The sequence below is a fragment of the Phascolarctos cinereus genome, unplaced genomic scaffold (assembly GCF_003287225.1).
Source record: "Phascolarctos cinereus isolate Bilbo 61053 unplaced genomic scaffold, phaCin_HiC Scaffold_3;HRSCAF=262, whole genome shotgun sequence".
Lineage (NCBI taxonomy): Eukaryota > Metazoa > Chordata > Mammalia > Diprotodontia > Phascolarctidae > Phascolarctos > Phascolarctos cinereus.
Window position 1 is genome coordinate 240,247,165 of NW_027555736.1, and position 19,472 is coordinate 240,266,636.

Sequence of the window (19,472 nt, forward strand, 5' to 3'; positions counted from 1 at the left end):
TTTGGTTTAACATTTTGGAGAAGTTTAATTGACACGTGAAAAAATAGACACTGGACATTGTGATCATAGAATTAACTGGTTGCTTATTCACTAGAAGTGAAGATACAAATTCTTTGGACTGGGTTAAAATATTACTCAAACTAGGTACCGTATCTGTCATACCCCTAGTCTTTAAAGCAAATTGCTGTGGCCAAAGAAAATAAAATAAATGACTAAGGGAATAACAATGGAGCTGAAAACTGATATTATTTTCAGGAGTGATGCTTAATAATGACTAGATCAACCCTTTTAATGGGAACATCTTTTTTTTTTCTACCCTGTGTCAGCCCTGGGAAAGACATGGCATAACTAAAGGATTTGGTATTTCTGAATAGAAATTTTAACAATTACTTATAACATATTGAAGATTCAGTAACTTGGTATTCATTTTAATTGGTTGCTTTTAAAAAGTCTTCACCTATTGCTTCATACTTTTTACATAAATCAATCATTTTTTCTTTTAGGTATCTAAATCATGTCCGAGCTGCTTCACCACAGGATCTTGCTGGAGGATATACTTCTTCTCTGGCATGCCACCGAGCCTTACAAGATGCTTTCAGTGGACTTTTCTGGCCATACGGTTAACCTGCACTTATTTACCAGTTTGTGAGGCTTAGAAATTGGGGTGGAACCAGAATCTAGCCCAAGTAAAACAAACATGAAATGACCAAATGATCACCACACCCAGCACAACTCAATCTGAGTACTGCCACTCAGGGTAGCTATGTGAAATAAAGTCAGGACACAGTGTCATGTAATTGGGAGATGCATTTTTGTGGGGAAAAATTCATTTTTACTTGTATTTCCCTGAGAGGAACTGAAGCAATAAGCCACATCTAATGGAAGATATGAATAATTCAGCAATGTGTACTTAAGGTTTAAAGACAGACTTGTAAATTTTTTTTAAATAAAGCTAGACTTTATATTAGGTTTTATAGTTTTACTCTTATTATAGCGTTTTATTTGAACAAGTATTTAAATGCCATTTTGATTACAACATTAAGTCAATATTCAAACCTATTCTTTCGCCTTATAAATTTTTTTCTTCTCAGTACTAGTCCAGACAAGTGGGTTTTTTTCCTTCTATCTGCAGGATGTTGCAAGTAAAATCTAAGCTGTGACAATGTCACTCATTCTTTTTGAACTAAAGCCTTAATGCCTATTCTGCTAGAGAAAGTGAGGCAGAGTTTGATTAAGGTATTACAACTGTGAACCATGGCTTAAACAGGATAATCCAGAGCAGACACAGCTTTTTACCAGTGATAAGATTAAACCCATATCGTAACATTTAGTACATAAATAGCACCATGCAACTCACATATAAAACAATCTCATGACAAATCCCAGGAGACTGGTTTTATGTGAAATTTTATCTTTTGAACATTGCACTGAGCATGACATGTTTTCTCATAGACCTTAAAAAGTTTTCATTCAACAAGAGATTTTGTAACATGTAAAAAATTACTTGTAAGGGTAATAGATTTAGTTTGGTCGTAGATAGGAAAAAATATTTGAAGATCTGAACATATAACAATAGCTGAATTTTTCTAGCATTTTATAGTTCATAAACACACACTCCTCACAACCACCCTATTAGTGTTGTTGTTATGATGATGATGATGATAATAATAATAATAATAATATTTTAGATTAAGGAAACTAAGGCTCAGAAAAGCAAACTGAACTGACCATGTTACAGTAGTGGACCTAAGACAAATTTTCTTATTGAAAATCCATTGTTATTTCTTTTTTCACTGCATGATGCCACCTTTCTTAATGTCAATGAATGTTTCCTGTAGTTTCTTAAGAAAACTGAAGGATTTCTTGTAAAAATGCCATTAAAATAGATACTCACAGGTATAACTGGTCAAACTCTAATGTAACATTTATAAACTTAAAAACATAGAAGCATTTAGAAACATTTGTAAAATGTTATATTTGTGGAATACACTATATGATGAATAGAGTACTGGACTTTTGAGTCCCAGCACCTGGGTCCCAGCTTTGCTACTTACCTACGTCACTTGACGACTTCTCTGGACCTTCACTGTAAAAATGAAGGGTTGGACTCGGGTGGGGCCTCAAGACCACAGGTTCCCTGCCCCTGAATTTATCTCAAAGGGTCATCCTAATTCTAAAGCCAGTGTTCCTATGCTTTCACATACATTCACAACCCTTAAAGTGGGGAGAACACATTTAATATGTATCATTGAATAATTTCATGTCATTTTCTATGAGGAAACTGAGCCACAAAGCTTGCTCAGGATCACACAACTTAATGACAAATTAAAAGTAAGAGTTGGATTCCTATTTTCCAAACCCAGTTTTCTGTTCATACACAAAGCTTCTTGCTACTTTTCATGTCTGCTAAGCTTTTAATTAAGAACATTAATATCAGGGGTATAATTTCATAAATCCTTTCAAATGAGATGCTTGCTCACTTCCACAACTTTGACATCTAGTTCATACTCTTTCAACTCCTTGCTCTATTATCCTTTCAAACTTCAGTTTATATTTCAGTGTCTCTCCTAATCCATTCTGATAGCTGTGACCTGTATCTTCATTCTATTTCAGCCATTCATAAGGGTAATCTTAGACCTTACTAAATTGCTTCTTCTCCAAGATTCTGAATTCTGAAATTCTCTTCCCTCACTACAATTTTCCGTCCTTCCATCTCTTTAATTCCCCTGCTCGAGCTATATCTGTTCCTTACTTAATGATGACCTTTCCTTTATTCCTTTCTCTGGTTCTGGCCTCACTTTCTTCTTTAACCATTCAACAGTACCTTGCACGTAAGAGACATTTAATTTAATGTTTACTGTTCACTTGAATTAACTTTTCTTTCAACCATTTTAGTGATGCCCTCACCTTCAAAGCTCATATTCCACTGACCTTTGACCATTCCTGTGCTGGTAACCTTCATCCCTTGGTAATTTGCACCATTTGCTTCTTTGGCCTATATTCCCAAACGGCCAAAAGAACAATAAAGAGGAAATCATGAAACCATATTGGATCCACTACGACTTATACAGTGTACTTTTAACTAGACCCTCAGTGCTAAACATCAGTGCTTTTAGTCCTTTCTATCATATTTTGCACAGCAGCTATTCCAATTCTTATCTTTCTTCAAGCCCTAAGCTCCACCTCCCTCCTTTCATCGATTAACTTTTAGAGTCCTCTATACTTACCTGCTTTCTCTCTATACTCATGCCTCCTTCCCTTGATATCCTCCATCTATACCATTCCTCTGAAACAGCTTTTTCCAAGCTCACTAATGACTCACTAATTTAGTAATTAAGCTAATTTAAGTAAGCAAGCCAGGGACCATTTAACTACAGAAATCTTTAACCCTTCTGTGCCATATGATGATACTGCTCTGATCTTCATCATCAGGGAAAATCTTATTATTGGATGTGATTGTCACAAGTGTGACTTGAAATGCATGGAACATTGGGGGGAAATGATGACTCCTAGAGTTTATGGTAGAGAAGAAAGTAGTCATAGTCTCTCTCCCCAAAATAAAAAGAAAACGTTTCTTCAAAATAACTTGTGAAAGTAAATTTAATCACCTTTATAATTCAGCAAGTAAGATCTCATTCTGATAATCTTCAACAAAACAACTGTAAAAGGCAAGGGAAAACTACCTAGTTCTATACCACAGTGATATAATACATGAGCTTCAGGCAATTACAAATTGCTTTTAGTCCCACAAAGGATAGATATGGAAGTAGAAAACATTTCTGATCATGTTTGTGAACCATTTTGTGACTGTTCTTCCAATGAGGCTTTACCTGTTCTTTGGCGTTTAAAAGGAGGCCCCTCTAGGATTTCTGTAACAAAATCAAATAGATTTATGTTAGATAATATTTCAAATAACTGACTTTAAGATTAATAGATGGTAAAAAATGGAAATAGTCAATGTTGGAGGGATTGTGGAAAGACAGAAACACTAATGCATTGTTGGTAGAGTTGTGAATTGGTATATCCATTCTTGAAGGCAATTTTAAATTATGCACATAAAGTGACTAAAATGTCCACACCTTTTGACTCAAAGATTCCACTGCTAAAAGCATATATCAGAGGGGGGATGGAGGGGTGTCACTGACAAGAACAAAAGCTCTATATACTTTAAAATACTTGTAGCAGCATTTTTTGTGGTAGCAAATGAAAACAAAATAGATTACTATGCATTGGGGAATGACTAAACAAATTGTAGCACAGGAATATAATATAATGTAATATTACCATGCTTCAAGAAACAGTAAACATGATGAAAAATAATGCAGGTGAAAGGAACAGCAACAAAAAATAATCAAAACTGAATGTTGTGAGATTATAAAGAACAAGCTTGGCCTCTCCTGCTCCTTGGCAGAGGTCAGGGTCCTTGAGTGTGCAGTACTGCATATAATATCAGATTTTTTTCAATGTGTTGATCATTTTCGCTAGAATTTTTTCCCCTCTTCCTCTCTTTAAAAAAAAAATCTTCATTATACATAATGGCCTTTTAGGAGAAAGGAAGAATATAAGGGGAAATCAAAGACAGTGTGAAAACAAAAGCTATTAAAATCTGTCTTACAAAAATTAATAGAAACACCACGGAACCTTAAGGTTCTTAAACTAATGTGTTAAGAGCTTTAGATACTGTTCTTCAGAATCAAGTAATAGAGGATCATGATGCAATGGAAAGACCGTTGGGTCTGGAGTGAGAGGATCTGGTTCTAAATCCTATCTGCACTACTTATTAGTTCTGTGACACTGGGGAAGTCACATACTTCTCTGAATCTGTTTCTTCATCTGTAAAATGAAGAAATTAAATGATTTCTGATGTGCTGTGCAACTCTAAATCTATGATCCTATGTTCAAATGCCATTTACCTAGCAACAGAACAGGGGCACAGTTGCTTCTCTCAATCACAATAAAGCTAAAACACAACTGAATCAGAAAGTGATTAAAACCTTCAATATCACACCAGCTTATTTAACCTCATTCTCTATTCCCAAATGAAAGGGATGGCTGCTAGAAAAGTCAAGTGTACAACTTAGCCATACCAGCTTTAAGATAATGCTCCTCTGGGTTTATCGGCTGGTCTTCATAAAGCACAGACGCTGGGACCTGGAAAGTGATGCATATCATTTCCTTATTAGGAGCTACATGTCTTACAAGGTGAACTGAACTGCATCCTTCTAAAGAAGCACCTAACAAAGCTTCAGCTCGTTGCTGAACATCTTTGGCAGGATCATCAGCTTTGGAAAAACTGTAACAATGCACTGTGGGAAGAAGCTCTCTGCTCTTGTATTGTCCCTCTAAAAGACAATGGAAAGTACTGAGCAATTCGATAGCCATTGCTGGTAAATTCATAACTATGTGCACCGCTGGTTTTCTCTCCTCTGATGGTCGTCTCGCCAGCTTCATTAACTCTTCTCTTACTGGTCCTTGAAGGAAGTCTTTACCATCCAAGTTAAAGATTTTTACTTTTTGGTCTACTTTGTTTAGTTTACAATTGTGGAATAGCCATTTATGGGATTCGGGATTGAGATCATTGGCAAATACCATGCAGTCTTTCTTTGCTACTGGGATGGCAAAAGGCCCAACTCCAGCAAAAACATCAAACAAAACATCTCCAGGCTTGAGAAGTTCTGTAATACGGTTATGCTCTGTGCTGAGACGAGGATTCCAATAAACTTTTGAAAAATCAAATTCATATGTGTAGTTGTTTTCCCGAACCTGAAAAAGGTATGTTTTGGTCAATTAGGTTATTTCTAAATTCCTGACACTAATATGTAAATATTTGCATAGGACTTGTCATTTATAAGTATTTTTAAATGCTAAAGCTAAGAGCAAAGAGCAATACATTCAAAACAAATTTAATTAGGAAACCAGTGTTTATAATATCCTTGAGACTAGTTAATTTCTTGCATTAGACTTTCTTGAGAAAAGCCATGTCTTCAAAGCCAAATGGTTTTCCCACCTTATCCTTAAGGACCATAAAGTGCTTACCCAGTCACATAAGGAATTTTTTAGACAGGCCAATAGACTAGCTTAATTATGTTCTTATATACCACCAGATGGAAGGAGAAAACCTATAACTTGAAACAGCATACCACACACATTTTCAGGGTTGATAGTTATTTTGCATTCATCAACCTCAGAAAATAAAGTCACCTCCACAATTTGGATTTCTGTAAGAAGGAGGCTTGAGTTCAGTATCAGTGGGAACAGCGATGGAAATGGAAAGACTCTAAATTCAGAGCCATTCGGCAGTTTTCAGACTTTGTTACTTTGGGTCTTTGCTGGTTTCAAGTCTAGAAATTTGTGTGGCTGGGACACAGAGCTGGATATTTTAAATGATATATGAAATTTAAGACGATGAGAGCCAATCAATGTAATGAACTGGTCAAATGAACTAATTTTTGTCATGCTTTTTTCCCCTTTGCCAAGTTTAATTCATCTTGGGTAAATTAAAATGCAACTGATATTAAGACCTGAGAAAAAGTTAATTAACAGCTTGTGACCCTGCTTTGTGATTGTGACAGATGTGAAATATCAAAACTATAAAAAGTCTCTTTATTAAATGCTTAGTATTCTTGTATCACTGCCTCACTTTTCTAAGTTAGTTTCCATATAGATTTTGCTTTAGTCAAGTTTAATAAAATCTAACTTTTAATCTCTCATTTTAAGGAATTATCTTACAAAGACATGACAATAGGAAATATGTGTGATTTTATTGCATAAGATTCTATGGCAAATAACTGACATGATTGTAATCAGGCATTCAAAGGTTAACATCAAAAGATTTCAGCATTTAAAGGAAAAATAAATATACTTCAAGTGAATATAAATATGATTTAAACTCAAGCATTTTCCCACTTAATATGATTTTAAAAACATAAAACCAGAGTAATCTTTAACTGTCTAAGAAAATCATTAAGTGCCACCTGTAAATCCAAAAAGACTTTCCCAGACAGAGCTACAGTTGCTTATTACCTTAAGGAATCGAGAAGAAGTAAAGAATATGCACACTTAGTACTTTAAGCAGGTTAAAATGTGTTTCCAGATAGGAAGCCATTACTGAGCATCCCCCATATCCCGTAACTGCTATTCAGTGCCATCACCAAATGGTGGTAAAATTCCAAGTAAATCTGTAATTAACAGCCTAGAACCTTTACACTGTCAACTGAAAAACTATCACTAACATCATACTATTAGTTATTGTGAAATATTCTATTTTGGGGGGCAGCTAGATGGTGCAGTGGATAGAACACCAGCCCTGAAGTCAGGAGGACCTGAGTTCAAATCTGGCCTCAGACAGAACACTTGACACTAGCTGTGTGACCCTGGGCAAGTCACTTAACCCCAACTGCCTTAAAAAAAATTCTATTTTTTAAAACCAGGCATAGATTTTCTTGTACAGGATAAAATTCATCACTACTTTTCTTTATATAATGCTGTGTCCCCAAACACAGAGCAATCTGGTTTCCTGAAGTATAGGGAGACCTTTGAATACTTAATGATTCTGATCTAAACAATATTAAAAGAGTATCTGTTAATGCTTTAGAGGACACTGTTGTTGCTATACTCAAATTTTCAACAAAACTAAAGTTTTCAGTAGCTAACAAGAATATGTATTTTGCATCCATCTTTTTTGGCTGTTTTACTACTTCTACTTTTCTAACATTTTGACAGTATAGGGCTTCTTTTAAAAACTTGTTTGCTAAGAGAATAGCTTTAACTTGTTTCCTAACCTAAGCAGACCATTTTGAGAACGTCACCACGGACTGTACTCCTGATTCCCCAGGGCTTATTCTGCAAGGCTGCTTCTTACCCCTTTCACCTTTCCTCACCTTACCCTATCACCCTATTCAGCTTCCTTTTATGTGTTGTCTTCCTCTATTAAAACATGAGTGCACTGAAGACAGAAACTTGTCTTTGGGTCGGTACGTGTATTCAGAGGGCTTAGCACAGGTACTGGCATATAGTGAGCAGTTAATAAATGCTTGCTGACTGAAATGCTGTTTGCCTGTTTCCTCATCTGTAAAATGAACTGGAGAAGGAAATGGCAAACCACTCCAATATTTTGCCAAGAAAACCCTGAATGGGGTCATCAAGAGTGAGACGACTGAGCAACAACAAACACCTGACTGACTAAAATTTACTAACAAAGGCGCTATGAGAGTTGGTGAAGATAAGCTGTTTTAATGCTAGAAGAGGCAAGATGAAATTTACTCAACATTTCTGTGGTGCTGAAATGTAGAGTGAATGGTTGAAAGAATGAATAAATGTATTCTTATTTTTTAAAACTTACTTTATTCCTTTAAATTAGCTACTTTGACTCCACACAATAGATGAGAAGACATACTATACCTCGGTTATCATGTTCTCCTCTCCAGACAGCACTTCCATTTGAAAATTTCTATAAATATTGTCAATAGTGTTGATCTTATTTACTACTGAAGTGATGCCTTGGTTTTTGTCAATTATAACTTGGCCTGAAAAAAATGGGGGAAAATGTTTTTGTAAGTTTTCTTTAATGTTTACAAAATAAAGCTTGAAATTGTGCGTGCGCACGTGTGTGTGTGTGTGTGTGTGTGTGTGTGTGTCTGTATACATATAAATGTAAATATATTTTCCTTAAAACTGCATCTAGAATGAATTGAAGGAATGTAATTATAAAAATGTCATGCCACTGGGGCTATCTGATGGTCTCTATAATTGAAAAAAAAGTTTTTTCCCCCACAGCTGAAGCCCCATGAGTGTGTTTATTTAATAGGTAATCATGAGGTGAAAGGATAGGAGGGAAGACTTTGAAAATATCAGCAAAAACAATTGAGCTTCTAGCCATGGGGGATAGGCAAATGTTCATTTTGGAAATGTTTTGAAGAAAACAAATGTTTCCAAATAAAAGAAATATTGGGGTCTTTGGCTATGCACACCTACCATTTTTTTTGGGTCCAGATATTTGACTCCATTGTTATATAGAACTTGCCCCATCCAGCAATGCAAATCTGCAAATCATAGTCTTACAGTATAGGTTAAGTTACTTGCTCAGAGTCACAAAAAAATTATTTGTTAGATGCTGGCTTTGGGAATTTGGAGTCAGGTCTTCTTCATTCAAAGGGCTGCTTTCTATCCATTATGCTTTACTTGCCATTATAAAAACTAAACAATAAACATATCCATTTAAAAAATAATTATAATTAAATATTACATATTATAATGATAATTAGTATGATAATTGTAATCTTTTTGGTCAATAAAAAAGGAAGTCTGGTACAGCTGGTAAAGCATGAAGCTTGGAGTCAGGAAGGTGAGTTCAAATCTCACCTCTGACACTTGCTAAGCTGTGTGACCAGGACAGGTCACTTCACCTCCAGTCTGCTTCAGTTTCCTCAGCTATAAAATGGAGAATAGCACCTACCTCCCAGGGTTGTTGTGAGGATCAAATGAGATAATACAGTGCCTGGCACATAGTACTTAATATATGCATGTTTCTTTCCTTCCTTCCTTTTAATTAGTTTCTTTTTCAACCTTAGTTTAGAAACCTGTAAGAGACTATCCTGAGATGTAAAAGAGAATCTGATTTAAAAATCTAAAATAATCAACAATGCAAATGAACAATAAAGCAGTTGAAATTCAAATCAAATACTTTCTCTATAATAACCTGTCTGTGTACTGTAATATAAATGGGCAAAAGCTGATTTTGCCTTCTTAGGTATCTTCCCAAGGTAAGATAGTTAGCTTGAGATGAAGAATGAAATTGATGGTAGGGGGAGGGGGGGAACCCTAAAGACCAATGGTTAAAGATTTGAATGTTACAATAATGGCACTAGAAAAATAGGTTGAGGCCAGGTTGTGAAGGACTTCAAAAGTTAAACAGAAGAGTTCATATTTTAGCCTAAAGGTAACAGGAAACTACTGTAGTTGACTGAATAGGCAGATGACATGATTGGATCTGCATGTAAAGAAATTACTTTGGCAATTAGATGGAGAATAGTGGGAAGAGAATTGTGGAATGGAGACTAATTAAAAAGCTATTGCAATAATCTCAATGAGAAATTATGAGACCTGAACTAAAGTGGTAGCTATGTTAATAGAGAAGAAAAGTTAAGAAGTAAAGGTAGAAATGGTATTATCTGGCAACTCACTGAATGTGTGGGGTAAGGAAGAGTAATGAATGAAAAATGACACCAAGGTTATGAACCTGAGATACGAGAAGAAAGAAGGTGACCTCAACAGAAATAGGGAAATTTGGAAGAGGAGTTGGGTTGGAGGGCAGGGAGGGAAGATAAATGAATACTGTTCTGGGCATAAAGATGTCTCTAGAACATCTAGTTTGAAATATCAGACAACTGGTGAAGCTGGTCTGTTAACTCAAGGGAGAGAGATTAGGGCTAGACATAAACCTATGAGTCATTTGCATATAGATAATAAACCTGTGGGAGCTGATGAGGTCACAGAGAGAGTATACAGGTAAAATAAGAGAGCCTAAGACAGAGTCCTGGAGAATACCTGGAGAATATCTAATAAGGAATTTATAATGGAGCCTACAAAGGAGACTCTGACAACTTAGTTTGAGAGAGTAATCCAAGGCACCGAGAAGTTAAGTGATTCTACCAGGTACAAACAGGTAATATGTAGCAGAGCTGCAACTCGAACTGACTTCCAGCCTTCTCTATCTACTATACTTACTCCTTAAAAATATTTCTGAGAATTTGATAGTTCCTATGTGAGGGAAAGGAAACATCATGAAAAGGAATGCCAGAAGGGATTTATGTATAACTATATAACATCTGCTTGTAGCATTCAATATTCTGGTCACACCATTCAAATAGCAAACTTTTTTGTCATTAAAAATAAAGGAAAACATTGGTGGAATTGTGAAATGATCCAACCATTTTGAAGAGCAATTTGGAACTATGCCCAAAGGGCTATAAAATTGTGCATACCCTTTGACTGAGCAATACCACTTTTAGGTCTGTATCCCAAAAAGATCATAAAAACTGGAAAAGGACCCACATGTATAAAAATATTTATAGCAGCTCTTTTTGTGGTGGCAAAGAATTACAAATTGAGGGGATGCCCATCAATTGGGGAATGGCTGAACAAGTGGTGTATATGGTTGTGGTATATGAATGTAATAGAATACTATTGTGCTATAAGAAATGATAAGCAGGCAGACTTCAAAAAAAAACCTGGAAAGACTTATATGAACTGATGCAGAATGAAATGAGCAGAAGAGGGTAAACACTGTACACAGTAACAGCCACATTGTGCGATGACTGACTTGAAGATAGACTTGGCTCTTCACAGCAGTGCAAGAATCTAAGACAACTCTAAAAGACTCACAATGGAAAATGCTATCCACTTCCAGAGAAAGAACTACAGGAGTCTGAATGCAGGTGGAAGCAGACTACTTGCTCGCCTTTCCCTTTGTTGTTTTGTTTTATTGCTTCATTCTCATTGTTCCTCCCATTAGTTCTACTTGTTCTTTACATCCTGATTAATAAGTAGAGCCTGTATCAGATGGCACACTGTGGGGGGGGGGAGAGCAGGGATGGAAGGGGTTGGGGGAGGAATGTAAAACTTAAAATCTTATGGAAGTGAATGTTCACAACTAAAAATAAATAATCAAAAAAAAAGGAAAAGAAAAACATAAAAGAGAATTCACAAGTCTTACCTGAACAAAATGGTGGAGTTACATTTTAAAGATGAGCATAATACCTACATCTATTAATAATTATTCTACATCTAAAAAACCTTAATTTGCCTGGGTTTATACTATTAATTCTTCATCCCCATCTCCAACAAATTAGTGTTATACTAATTATAAGACTATTCAGGATGAGTAGCCAAGGAATAATGAACCTAGCCAAAAATCTAGATCTGTAGCCAGAAAAATAAACAATATTTTGCATTCAGACCTAAATCAAAAATTCACAAAACCTTGTGATCTAAATTTTGACTTAAAGATCAATAATCACTAAGTACCAACAATGCCCTTGTTACAATATGCCAACCCAGTGAATTTTGGCACAGCAAATAATTCTGAATTTTTAAATCTATACCTTTATGTACTGATGGCTATAAAAACCTAGACAGTCAACTAAGTTTATTCACATATACATCTTCCAGAGAGGATGTTCTAAATGGCTTTTCAAATAGGGTGGATTACAGCTCAGAACATGGCCTGAACTTAAAATGGGAAAACGTCCTCCTCCTATAACCTGGCAGTTGTAAAATAAAACTCTTGTTTTTGGTCCAGACTTTTGATTTCATTAGTTGGACAAACAGGAGGGGATCTATGTTCAAGGAGAGAAATGGAACTAGACTCCCACTGTGCAGACTCCCTCTACAGATACAGATCCTCAATTCATTTGTAAGTTGTAAGCTTAGAAAACTTCTTGAGACCTAAAGGTTAAATGACTTGCCTGTGACATAGCTAGTCTATGTCCTAGGCAGCACTTGAACCCATGTCTTCCTGAGAACAGTCCTCCATTCACTGTCATATTGCCTCTCTAGACTTTACATAACTAAAATTAGAACATACACAGTGAACCCAAGTTTTTCTATGTTGTACCTACCAATTAACTGTTTGAATGGCAGCTGATGATCTCGAAGATTCAGATGGACTATATGTCCAATTCGGCTAAACCCTGAAGGTACATCTTGACCTTCCGGAAGCACAGCTCTCAAGATTTCTTCTGTCTTAAAGTTTTCATAAGCTAACTCCAAACTATGTGAAGAGATCTGGGGGTTAACATTAAGCTCTTTTAAAAGAAGACGTTCAGATTCTTCAAAGGAATCATCAGAAACTATCCTATGAGGGTCCAACATTACAAGTTTATTTCCTCCATCTTTTGGATCATCAATCACACGTTTTATGCCTGGACGCTGTAACAGTACCTTTTTTAGGGATCTCACTAATTTATTTACCATTTCTTTCCTTACTTTAAGTACTGGAATAGTAACTATTTTTTTGAATGCAGTTCTATCAAGTTTTGTCATTCCACGAACTTGAGAAGGTGGGGAATACAATTCAGGGTCAATTTTGTTCATGTCTATTTCTGGCACTGTAGAGAATCTGTTTCTTTGACTGGACAAGTAAAAACCCAGTGTTTTATGAAGACTCTGTGCCAGTGATATCCAAGTGAAAGGAATCTGTGAATTTGATGTAATTATTCTATAATGACATGTTTTCAGAAATCCTGAGTATCCAAATGATCTCCACAAAATCCTAAAAAAGAAAAGTTTAAAAAAATATAAATTAAAATGCAAAATATTCAGTAATACTGGTTTGTGAAAGTGAAAGTCAAGAACTGCATGAAATAATTCACAATGGGTCAGATGCTGCTCATGGAGCTACTTCTCAAATAGTTAAGAATACAAGCAAAAAAGTGAAAAAAACTATTCAAGAAGCCTGAATAAATACAAAATTGTTTGAGAGGGAGGGCACTAATAGTTGGGGGGAGCAACACAGGCTTCCTGTAGAAGATGGTAACTTGAACTGGATCTTAAAGGAAGTAAGAGATTCTGAGGCAGAGGTGAGGAGGACATACATTTCAGGTATGCAGTATAGTCAGTACAAATGCATGCCTTTTGTGAAGAACAGTGGCAGCCAATTTGGCAAGATCAAAGTCAATAAGCATTTAATAAGCACCTACTACGTTCCAGGCACTGTTCCAAGTGCTAGAGACACAAAGGCAAAAAACTAATCCCTCTTCCCAAGGAGCTCACAGTCTGATAGGAGAAGCAAGGTGCAAAAAAATACAAGATTTGTACAGGAGAAATTGGATCAAAGAGCAATGTATAATACAGCTGGAAAAATAAGTCCAGTCCAGTTCATAAAGAGATTTAAAAGCCAAAAAAGAAGAGTTTCTATTTTATCCTGGAGGCAATAGGGAGCCACTGGCGTTTACTAAGTAGGTGCATATGCTGTATAAATATGGTACCAATTAACTCTATTTGCAAAATGCACTTTCCCACAAATAATAGTACAAAAAGCAGGTGCTGATATTTATCTCTTCAATAAACTCCAGAGAGAAAAGAAAAAAAAAATTCAACTGAACGACTTGTTAAGAGGGGGTAGGTTTAAAAATCATTTGAATAACAATAAAAAACCTAGCTCCCCAAGTAACATTTACACAATTTTAACAATGATTTATTTTAAACAATTCTTTTAACCTGTTTAAATAACTGTGCTGTTGATTATTCCTGACAAAATGGTCTCAGCCTTTACTGGAAGGAACATTTTGCATTCACAATTCTAAGCATTCTGAAAAATTGGGATTTGAGGACTAAGGTCTTTACATAGCTTTTCACGCTTCCATAGCGTTTTAAAAGTACAAACCGTCATCACCGCCACCCTACCCATGGGTCTTGCGACAAGTAAACTGTTGACACTGCAGTACAAAGAGGGACGCATGTGCAGGCTGAGGACCGGGTTTCATTCAAATTCCCGATCTCCCACTTACTGGCTGTGACCTCTCTGAGCCTCAGTTTCCTCAGTCGGAAAAATAAGGCGGCTGGACTAGACTTCCCTTCCGGCTCTAAATCCAGATGACACTCAGACCCCAAAGATTTGGGTACTTAAACCAAAAGGACAGCTCCCATCTTTCAAAAACCTAAATAAGACCCGGAACCACCGGCTCGGAGATGCCCTTGGGAGAGGGTGCGGGAATCGCAAACGCAGAACTGTGACCTCTGACCCTCCAGGTAACATCGCGAGATTTTCCTTAAGTCAGGCAAGACAGACCACGGGAGTTGTCAGTAGCCACTTTCCGCTCCACCATTCGGGTCCTCTCACCACCTCCAGGAAACCAGACCCCAGTGGCCACTGCTCCTGATTCTGTCCCCTTACCCTTACATCACCTCCAACCCCGTCAGCTCCCGCCTCTAGCTCCAGGCCGCAGCGACTCACACAAACCACTCGCACCTCATAATCCAGAACAGAGGAAGAAGCCCAGCACGTGGGGAGGCCGGGGCGCGATGGCGTCGTTATTCTGTTGGAGGAGAGGGGCGGGCCCAGAGTAAACGTCATCAAATCGCGCTTATTTCTCCCTCCTCCTCGCTTCTCCCCTCCCCCCGCCCTGAAACGAGGCTGGGCCCAGAGGGTCGCCCCTCTGCGGCCGCAGCTGGAATTGCGCGCGTGCGCACGAGGAGGCAGTGCGGTCCCTCCGTGGAGTTGGAGGCGGGGCCGGCGTGAGACAGAAGGAGGAGGAGAAGGAGGCGGCTGAGGCGGCATGGAGAGGTCTTGGGCGAGCATCAACGCCGCCGGCCGGGGCTGGTATGTCTCCGCGCGGCCGGAGCAGGGAGAGGAGACGGAGGAGGAGGAGGAGAAGGCGCTAGAGGAGTCGAGCCCTTTGCTCCGCAGCGTGAGTGGCGGTGGGGAGGTGGGAAGAGCCCTACGTGGAGGAGAGTCAGCCCCCACCCCGGGCTTCTGACCCCCGCTCCCGGCGGGGCGCCTTGACAAGCCCTGGAGTCCCTGGTCCTTGCACGAACTGAGGGGCTCGCTAAGATTCCCCCCAGCCCCAGACCCCAGCCTGGCCACAAGGGTCACTGGTAGGAGGGAAGCCCCCTGGAGTTGCCGCAGGTGGACAGCGCTGCCCACCCCGGTCCGTACCCTCCAGCGGCTCCCCGTCCTTTCCCCAGCATCGAATAGAAAAGCCTCTGTTCGCACCCTGACGCCTCCCTCCCCTCCAAGCGCTCAGCGATCCAGGGACCCCGGCCCCCTCATGGGGCACTGCACCAGCCACCCCCGCCCCACATTCCTGGCATTCTCTCTCCTGGCTTCCCCGACTTAAGGTCCCAGCAAAAATGCCACCTTCTGAAAGATGGTCTTCCTGACACCCTCCTTCCCCCAATCCTCAATCACAGCGCCTTCCCTCGGAGGCTGCCCCGACTTCAGCGTGTGTAGGTCTTTGCATTTTCTCTCCCCCACTTGGACCCCTCACTCCCTGAGAGCAGGACCTCCTTTTTACTTCCTTTGCTTGGCATGTAGTAGGCGATTTAATAAATGTTTGTTGATTTGATTAGTAAATCCCACATCACCAGAGGTAGCTCTTCAAACAGATTTTTGAAATGACTCCCTCCACACCCACACAAATACTTTGACCCAGTGACACCTGCCTCCCAGCTGTTCCAGGAACTAGACACTCCATCTTTCTGCTCAAGGCGTTCTCTTTGGCTCTGTCCCATGCCTGGAATGATCTATCTCCTCCACTCCAACTACTGACCTCCCTGGCTTCCTTTAAGTCCCAACTAAAATCTCACCTTCCACAGGAAGCCTTCTCCAACCTCTCTTAATTCCAGTGCTTTTCCTCTTTTAATTATTTCCTATTTATCTTGTATATAGCTTGCTTTGTATATATGTGACTGCATGTTGTCTCCTCCTCTAGATTGTAAGCTCCATGAGGGCGGGAACTGTCTTTTGCCTTTTTTTGTATTCCCAGTGCTTAGCACAGTGCTTGGCACACAGTAGGTGCTTAATAAATATTTTTGATTAATTGATGTTGTAAAGGTCATCCTTGTTCAGTTTCATATTAGTCTAGTTCTGGGCAGCTAGGTTACACAGTGGATAGAGCAAGGGCCCTGCAGTCAGGAGGTCCTGAGTTCAAATTTGGCCTCAGACATATAACACTTAATAGCTGTGTGACTTTAGGCAAGTCACTTAACCCCAGTTGCCTCACCAAAAAAACCAAAAACAAAAAAACCCCCCCAAAACCCCAAACACATTAGTCTAGATCACAGTTCATAACCTAGTATTTGGGAGATGATCTTGGAAGGGGAAAAGAAAACATATCTTTATTTCAGTATAATTGGTTTCCTTTGTAAATCTTTGTATCTTATTTTATGCATTTAAAATTTCGAGACGATGTCCGTAGGCTTCACCATACTGCTGAAAGGTCTATGACATAGAAAAGGTTATACCCTCCAGATCAGATAGTCTTTCATTTTTTTTTTTTTGTAACTCAGAAGTTCTCTAATGATAATAGTTGTATAAGCAAGCCTAGAAACTCCTCCATTCTAAATTGGGGCGTTGAGGTGGAGTATCAAGTGAGTCTTTGGTCCTGGAATTATTAAGTGAGAAAGGCACTGAATCAGGAGTGAGGAAACCAAAAGTGGCTATGTCACCTCGGACAAGTTATTTTTACCCTTTTGGGTCCCAATTTCCATATCTGTAAAATGAGGGCATTGGATTAGATTGCTTGCAAGATATCTTTCAGCTTTAAAGTTTGATCCTGTTCCATTTAATTCATTCTCAGTCCCAAAGTTACAGGGCCAGGATTATAAGTATTTGACAATCCTATCTAAATAGAATTGAGAAAGATGGGATCATTGTGATTTGGACTTTGGACTCTAGGAATGTTGAAAGGCCACCTAAACTAGAGGCCACCTCAGGCTAGTTGTGTGACTTAAAACTTGGGCCTGGGGGAGTGAACCAGGGTTGTTTTCTGGAACAAATCTGTAGTAGAGCAGCGTTTTTAAGTGCCTGTTATGTGTCTAAACCCTGGGGATACAAAGAAGGGCAAAAGATAGTCCCTGCCCTCAAGAACCTCACAGTCTAAATGGGGGAAGGGGGATGGGGAGAAGTCAACCAGCAAACAAATACATAGGGACCAGCAATATGCAGAACGGTAAGAAAATAAATAACAAAGGAAAGATACTAGAATTAAGAGGCATTGAGAAAGGCTTCCGGTAGAAGGTAGAATTTTTGCTGAGACTTAAAGGAAGCCAGGAAGTGGAGAGGAAGAAGAGTATTCCAGGCAAGGAGAGAATGCCTGAAGCTGAGAGATGGAGGGTCTTGTTCCTGGAACAGCCAGAAAGACAAAGAGGGGGAGTGAACAAGGAAAGTGACCTAGAATAGCAGCACCAAGTTTAGACGAAACAAACCTTTCTTTTTCAGTAACTCAGAAATATGGGTAGTTTATACTCCATTGCAAAATAAAGGCTTCTGCTACTTTAGGTGGAATACTTAGTGCTAAAAGGGAAGCTGGGGGCTGGATGAGATGACCAAGCCTAGGGTTCTGTGATTCATTGTTATTTGTCACTGTTTTATCATCTTCCTGTTTCCATTTCCAGAAAGTATGCCACTTAAAGTAGTATCATGAGATACTTCTTTTTCCAGCTGAATTGTATATTATGGCTTGGGGAGTTCTTATGTAATAATATTAGTAGCCTACATTTATATATCACTTTATATTTTGCAAAATGCTTTTCTCAGAACAACTGAGGTAAGTAGAATAAGTAATGTTATACTCATTTTAACAGATGAAAGCACTGAGGCTAAGAGAGAGAAATTAGCTTGCCCATCTGTAGTCCCACAACAGTAGGCAGTGGAAGTAGGGCTCAAACTCAAGTCTTCTCCAAAGGTCAGTGCTGTTACAGGTTCACACATGTGGCACATACACTTGGATACAGGCACACATGTGAGACAGGCAGGGCGCAGAAATAGTTTATCAGTAGACTTCAAATCTACCCAATCTCCAAAAAAGAGAAAATCTTTATGGAAACATTAACAGTTCTCAGATCCTAAAGTTTAGGATAAAGACATTGCCGTGTCATCTGACTTCGAGTCTTCATCTCAAGTCACTGCAAAAAAAGTTATATTTAGCTTCTGGGGATTTATTACCCAAACCCTTTTTGGGAGAATACTCTCTCAAATTGGCCTGTACCAGATTTGAAGAACTGAAATTGTTTGATTCTCTTAACCACTCTTAACCATCTTCCCTTAGATTTACTTGGGTTTTGAGATGTCAGTTCAAGATAATACTAGCAATTATTTCTAGCAAATCCTATGGTAAATAAGGTGGACTTAGTTGTTTTTAAACATGGATTATATTGATTTTTTTTTATTTCTCTGAGATGCTTATTGCCTCTGTGCCACTGGAATGTGACTTACGTTCCATCTTTATGGATGCCCTGAAAATAGTTTGCCTAAAACCAATTCTCCTGAAGCAACTGGTAATCTGATGATTCTGGAACAGTACCACCAGCAACCTGCCAGGATCAAAAGCCAAGGAGCTTCCCCTTCTCCAGCCCAACATTAATTCCATATTCTCTACTAGACACTGAATACCCCTTTTCAGCTAATGCTGACCCCCTCATATCTACCTTTTCGGAAGGTAGCCCAAAGCCTTGATCTGCTCTGATCCTTGGACCCACTACCCTTTTTCCAACAGTCTTTGGTCAGGGAACATCTGCCATACCACTTTGCCTGCCAGACATTTAGTTCCACTTGGCTTTTCCATCTGCTGTGAAACGGAACCCTCCTTTATATGTTGTCTTATCCAGTTGGAATGTGAACATCTTGAGAGCAGGGACTCCCTTGCTTTTTCTATTTATATCCCCAATGCTTAGGACAGTGCTTGGCACATAGTAAGTACTAACTAAATGCTTTTTTATTTATCCATCCCTCGGAGTTGGTGAAAAGAAAACAA

General features: G+C 38.7%; 3 protein-coding genes across 4 annotated transcripts in view; 2 read left to right on the forward strand and 1 right to left on the reverse strand.

Moving 5' to 3' along the window:
* The window catches only part of MNAT1 (MNAT1 component of CDK activating kinase), a 248,167-nt gene extending 242,431 nt beyond the window's left edge, over positions 1 to 5,736 (forward strand). The window contains 1 exon segment of the mRNA XM_020986494.2: positions 504 to 5,736. Coding sequence (XP_020842153.1) covers positions 504 to 624 — 121 coding nt within the window. The 3' untranslated portion in view covers positions 625 to 5,736.
* On the reverse strand, positions 3,583 to 15,058 carry TRMT5 (tRNA methyltransferase 5). Its single transcript, XM_020986492.2, has 5 exons — positions 14,969 to 15,058; positions 12,618 to 13,270; positions 8,401 to 8,525; positions 5,088 to 5,763; positions 3,583 to 3,869 (listed from the first exon to the last, which is right to left on the reverse strand). Exons 1-5 carry the CDS (start codon positions 14,971 to 14,973, stop codon positions 3,784 to 3,786), a joined length of 1,545 nt encoding a protein of 514 aa, XP_020842151.1. The 5' UTR covers positions 14,974 to 15,058; the 3' UTR covers positions 3,583 to 3,783.
* Positions 15,059 to 15,151: 93 nt separating this feature from the next.
* SLC38A6 (solute carrier family 38 member 6) overlaps positions 15,152 to 19,472 on the forward strand; it is a 77,796-nt gene continuing 73,475 nt past the window's right edge. For both annotated transcript variants that reach the window (XM_020986493.2, XM_078151520.1), the window contains exon 1: positions 15,152 to 15,407. In XM_020986493.2, the coding sequence (XP_020842152.1) occupies positions 15,276 to 15,407 (132 nt within the window). In that variant the 5' untranslated portion in view covers positions 15,152 to 15,275. The remainder of the gene's footprint in view (positions 15,408 to 19,472) is intronic.

What these genes read in the sequence shown, in the direction of transcription:
- TRMT5 (XM_020986492.2), bottom strand. An exon ending in GCCATTCAAACAGTTAATTG is followed by an intron (nt 8,526 to 12,617) that starts GTAGGTACAACA and finishes CATTTTTTTCAG; the next exon opens with GCCAAGTTATAATTGACAAA. An exon ending in AGGAGAACATGATAACCGAG is followed by an intron (nt 5,764 to 8,400) that starts GTATAGTATGTC and finishes TACCTTTTTCAG; the next exon opens with GTTCGGGAAAACAACTACAC.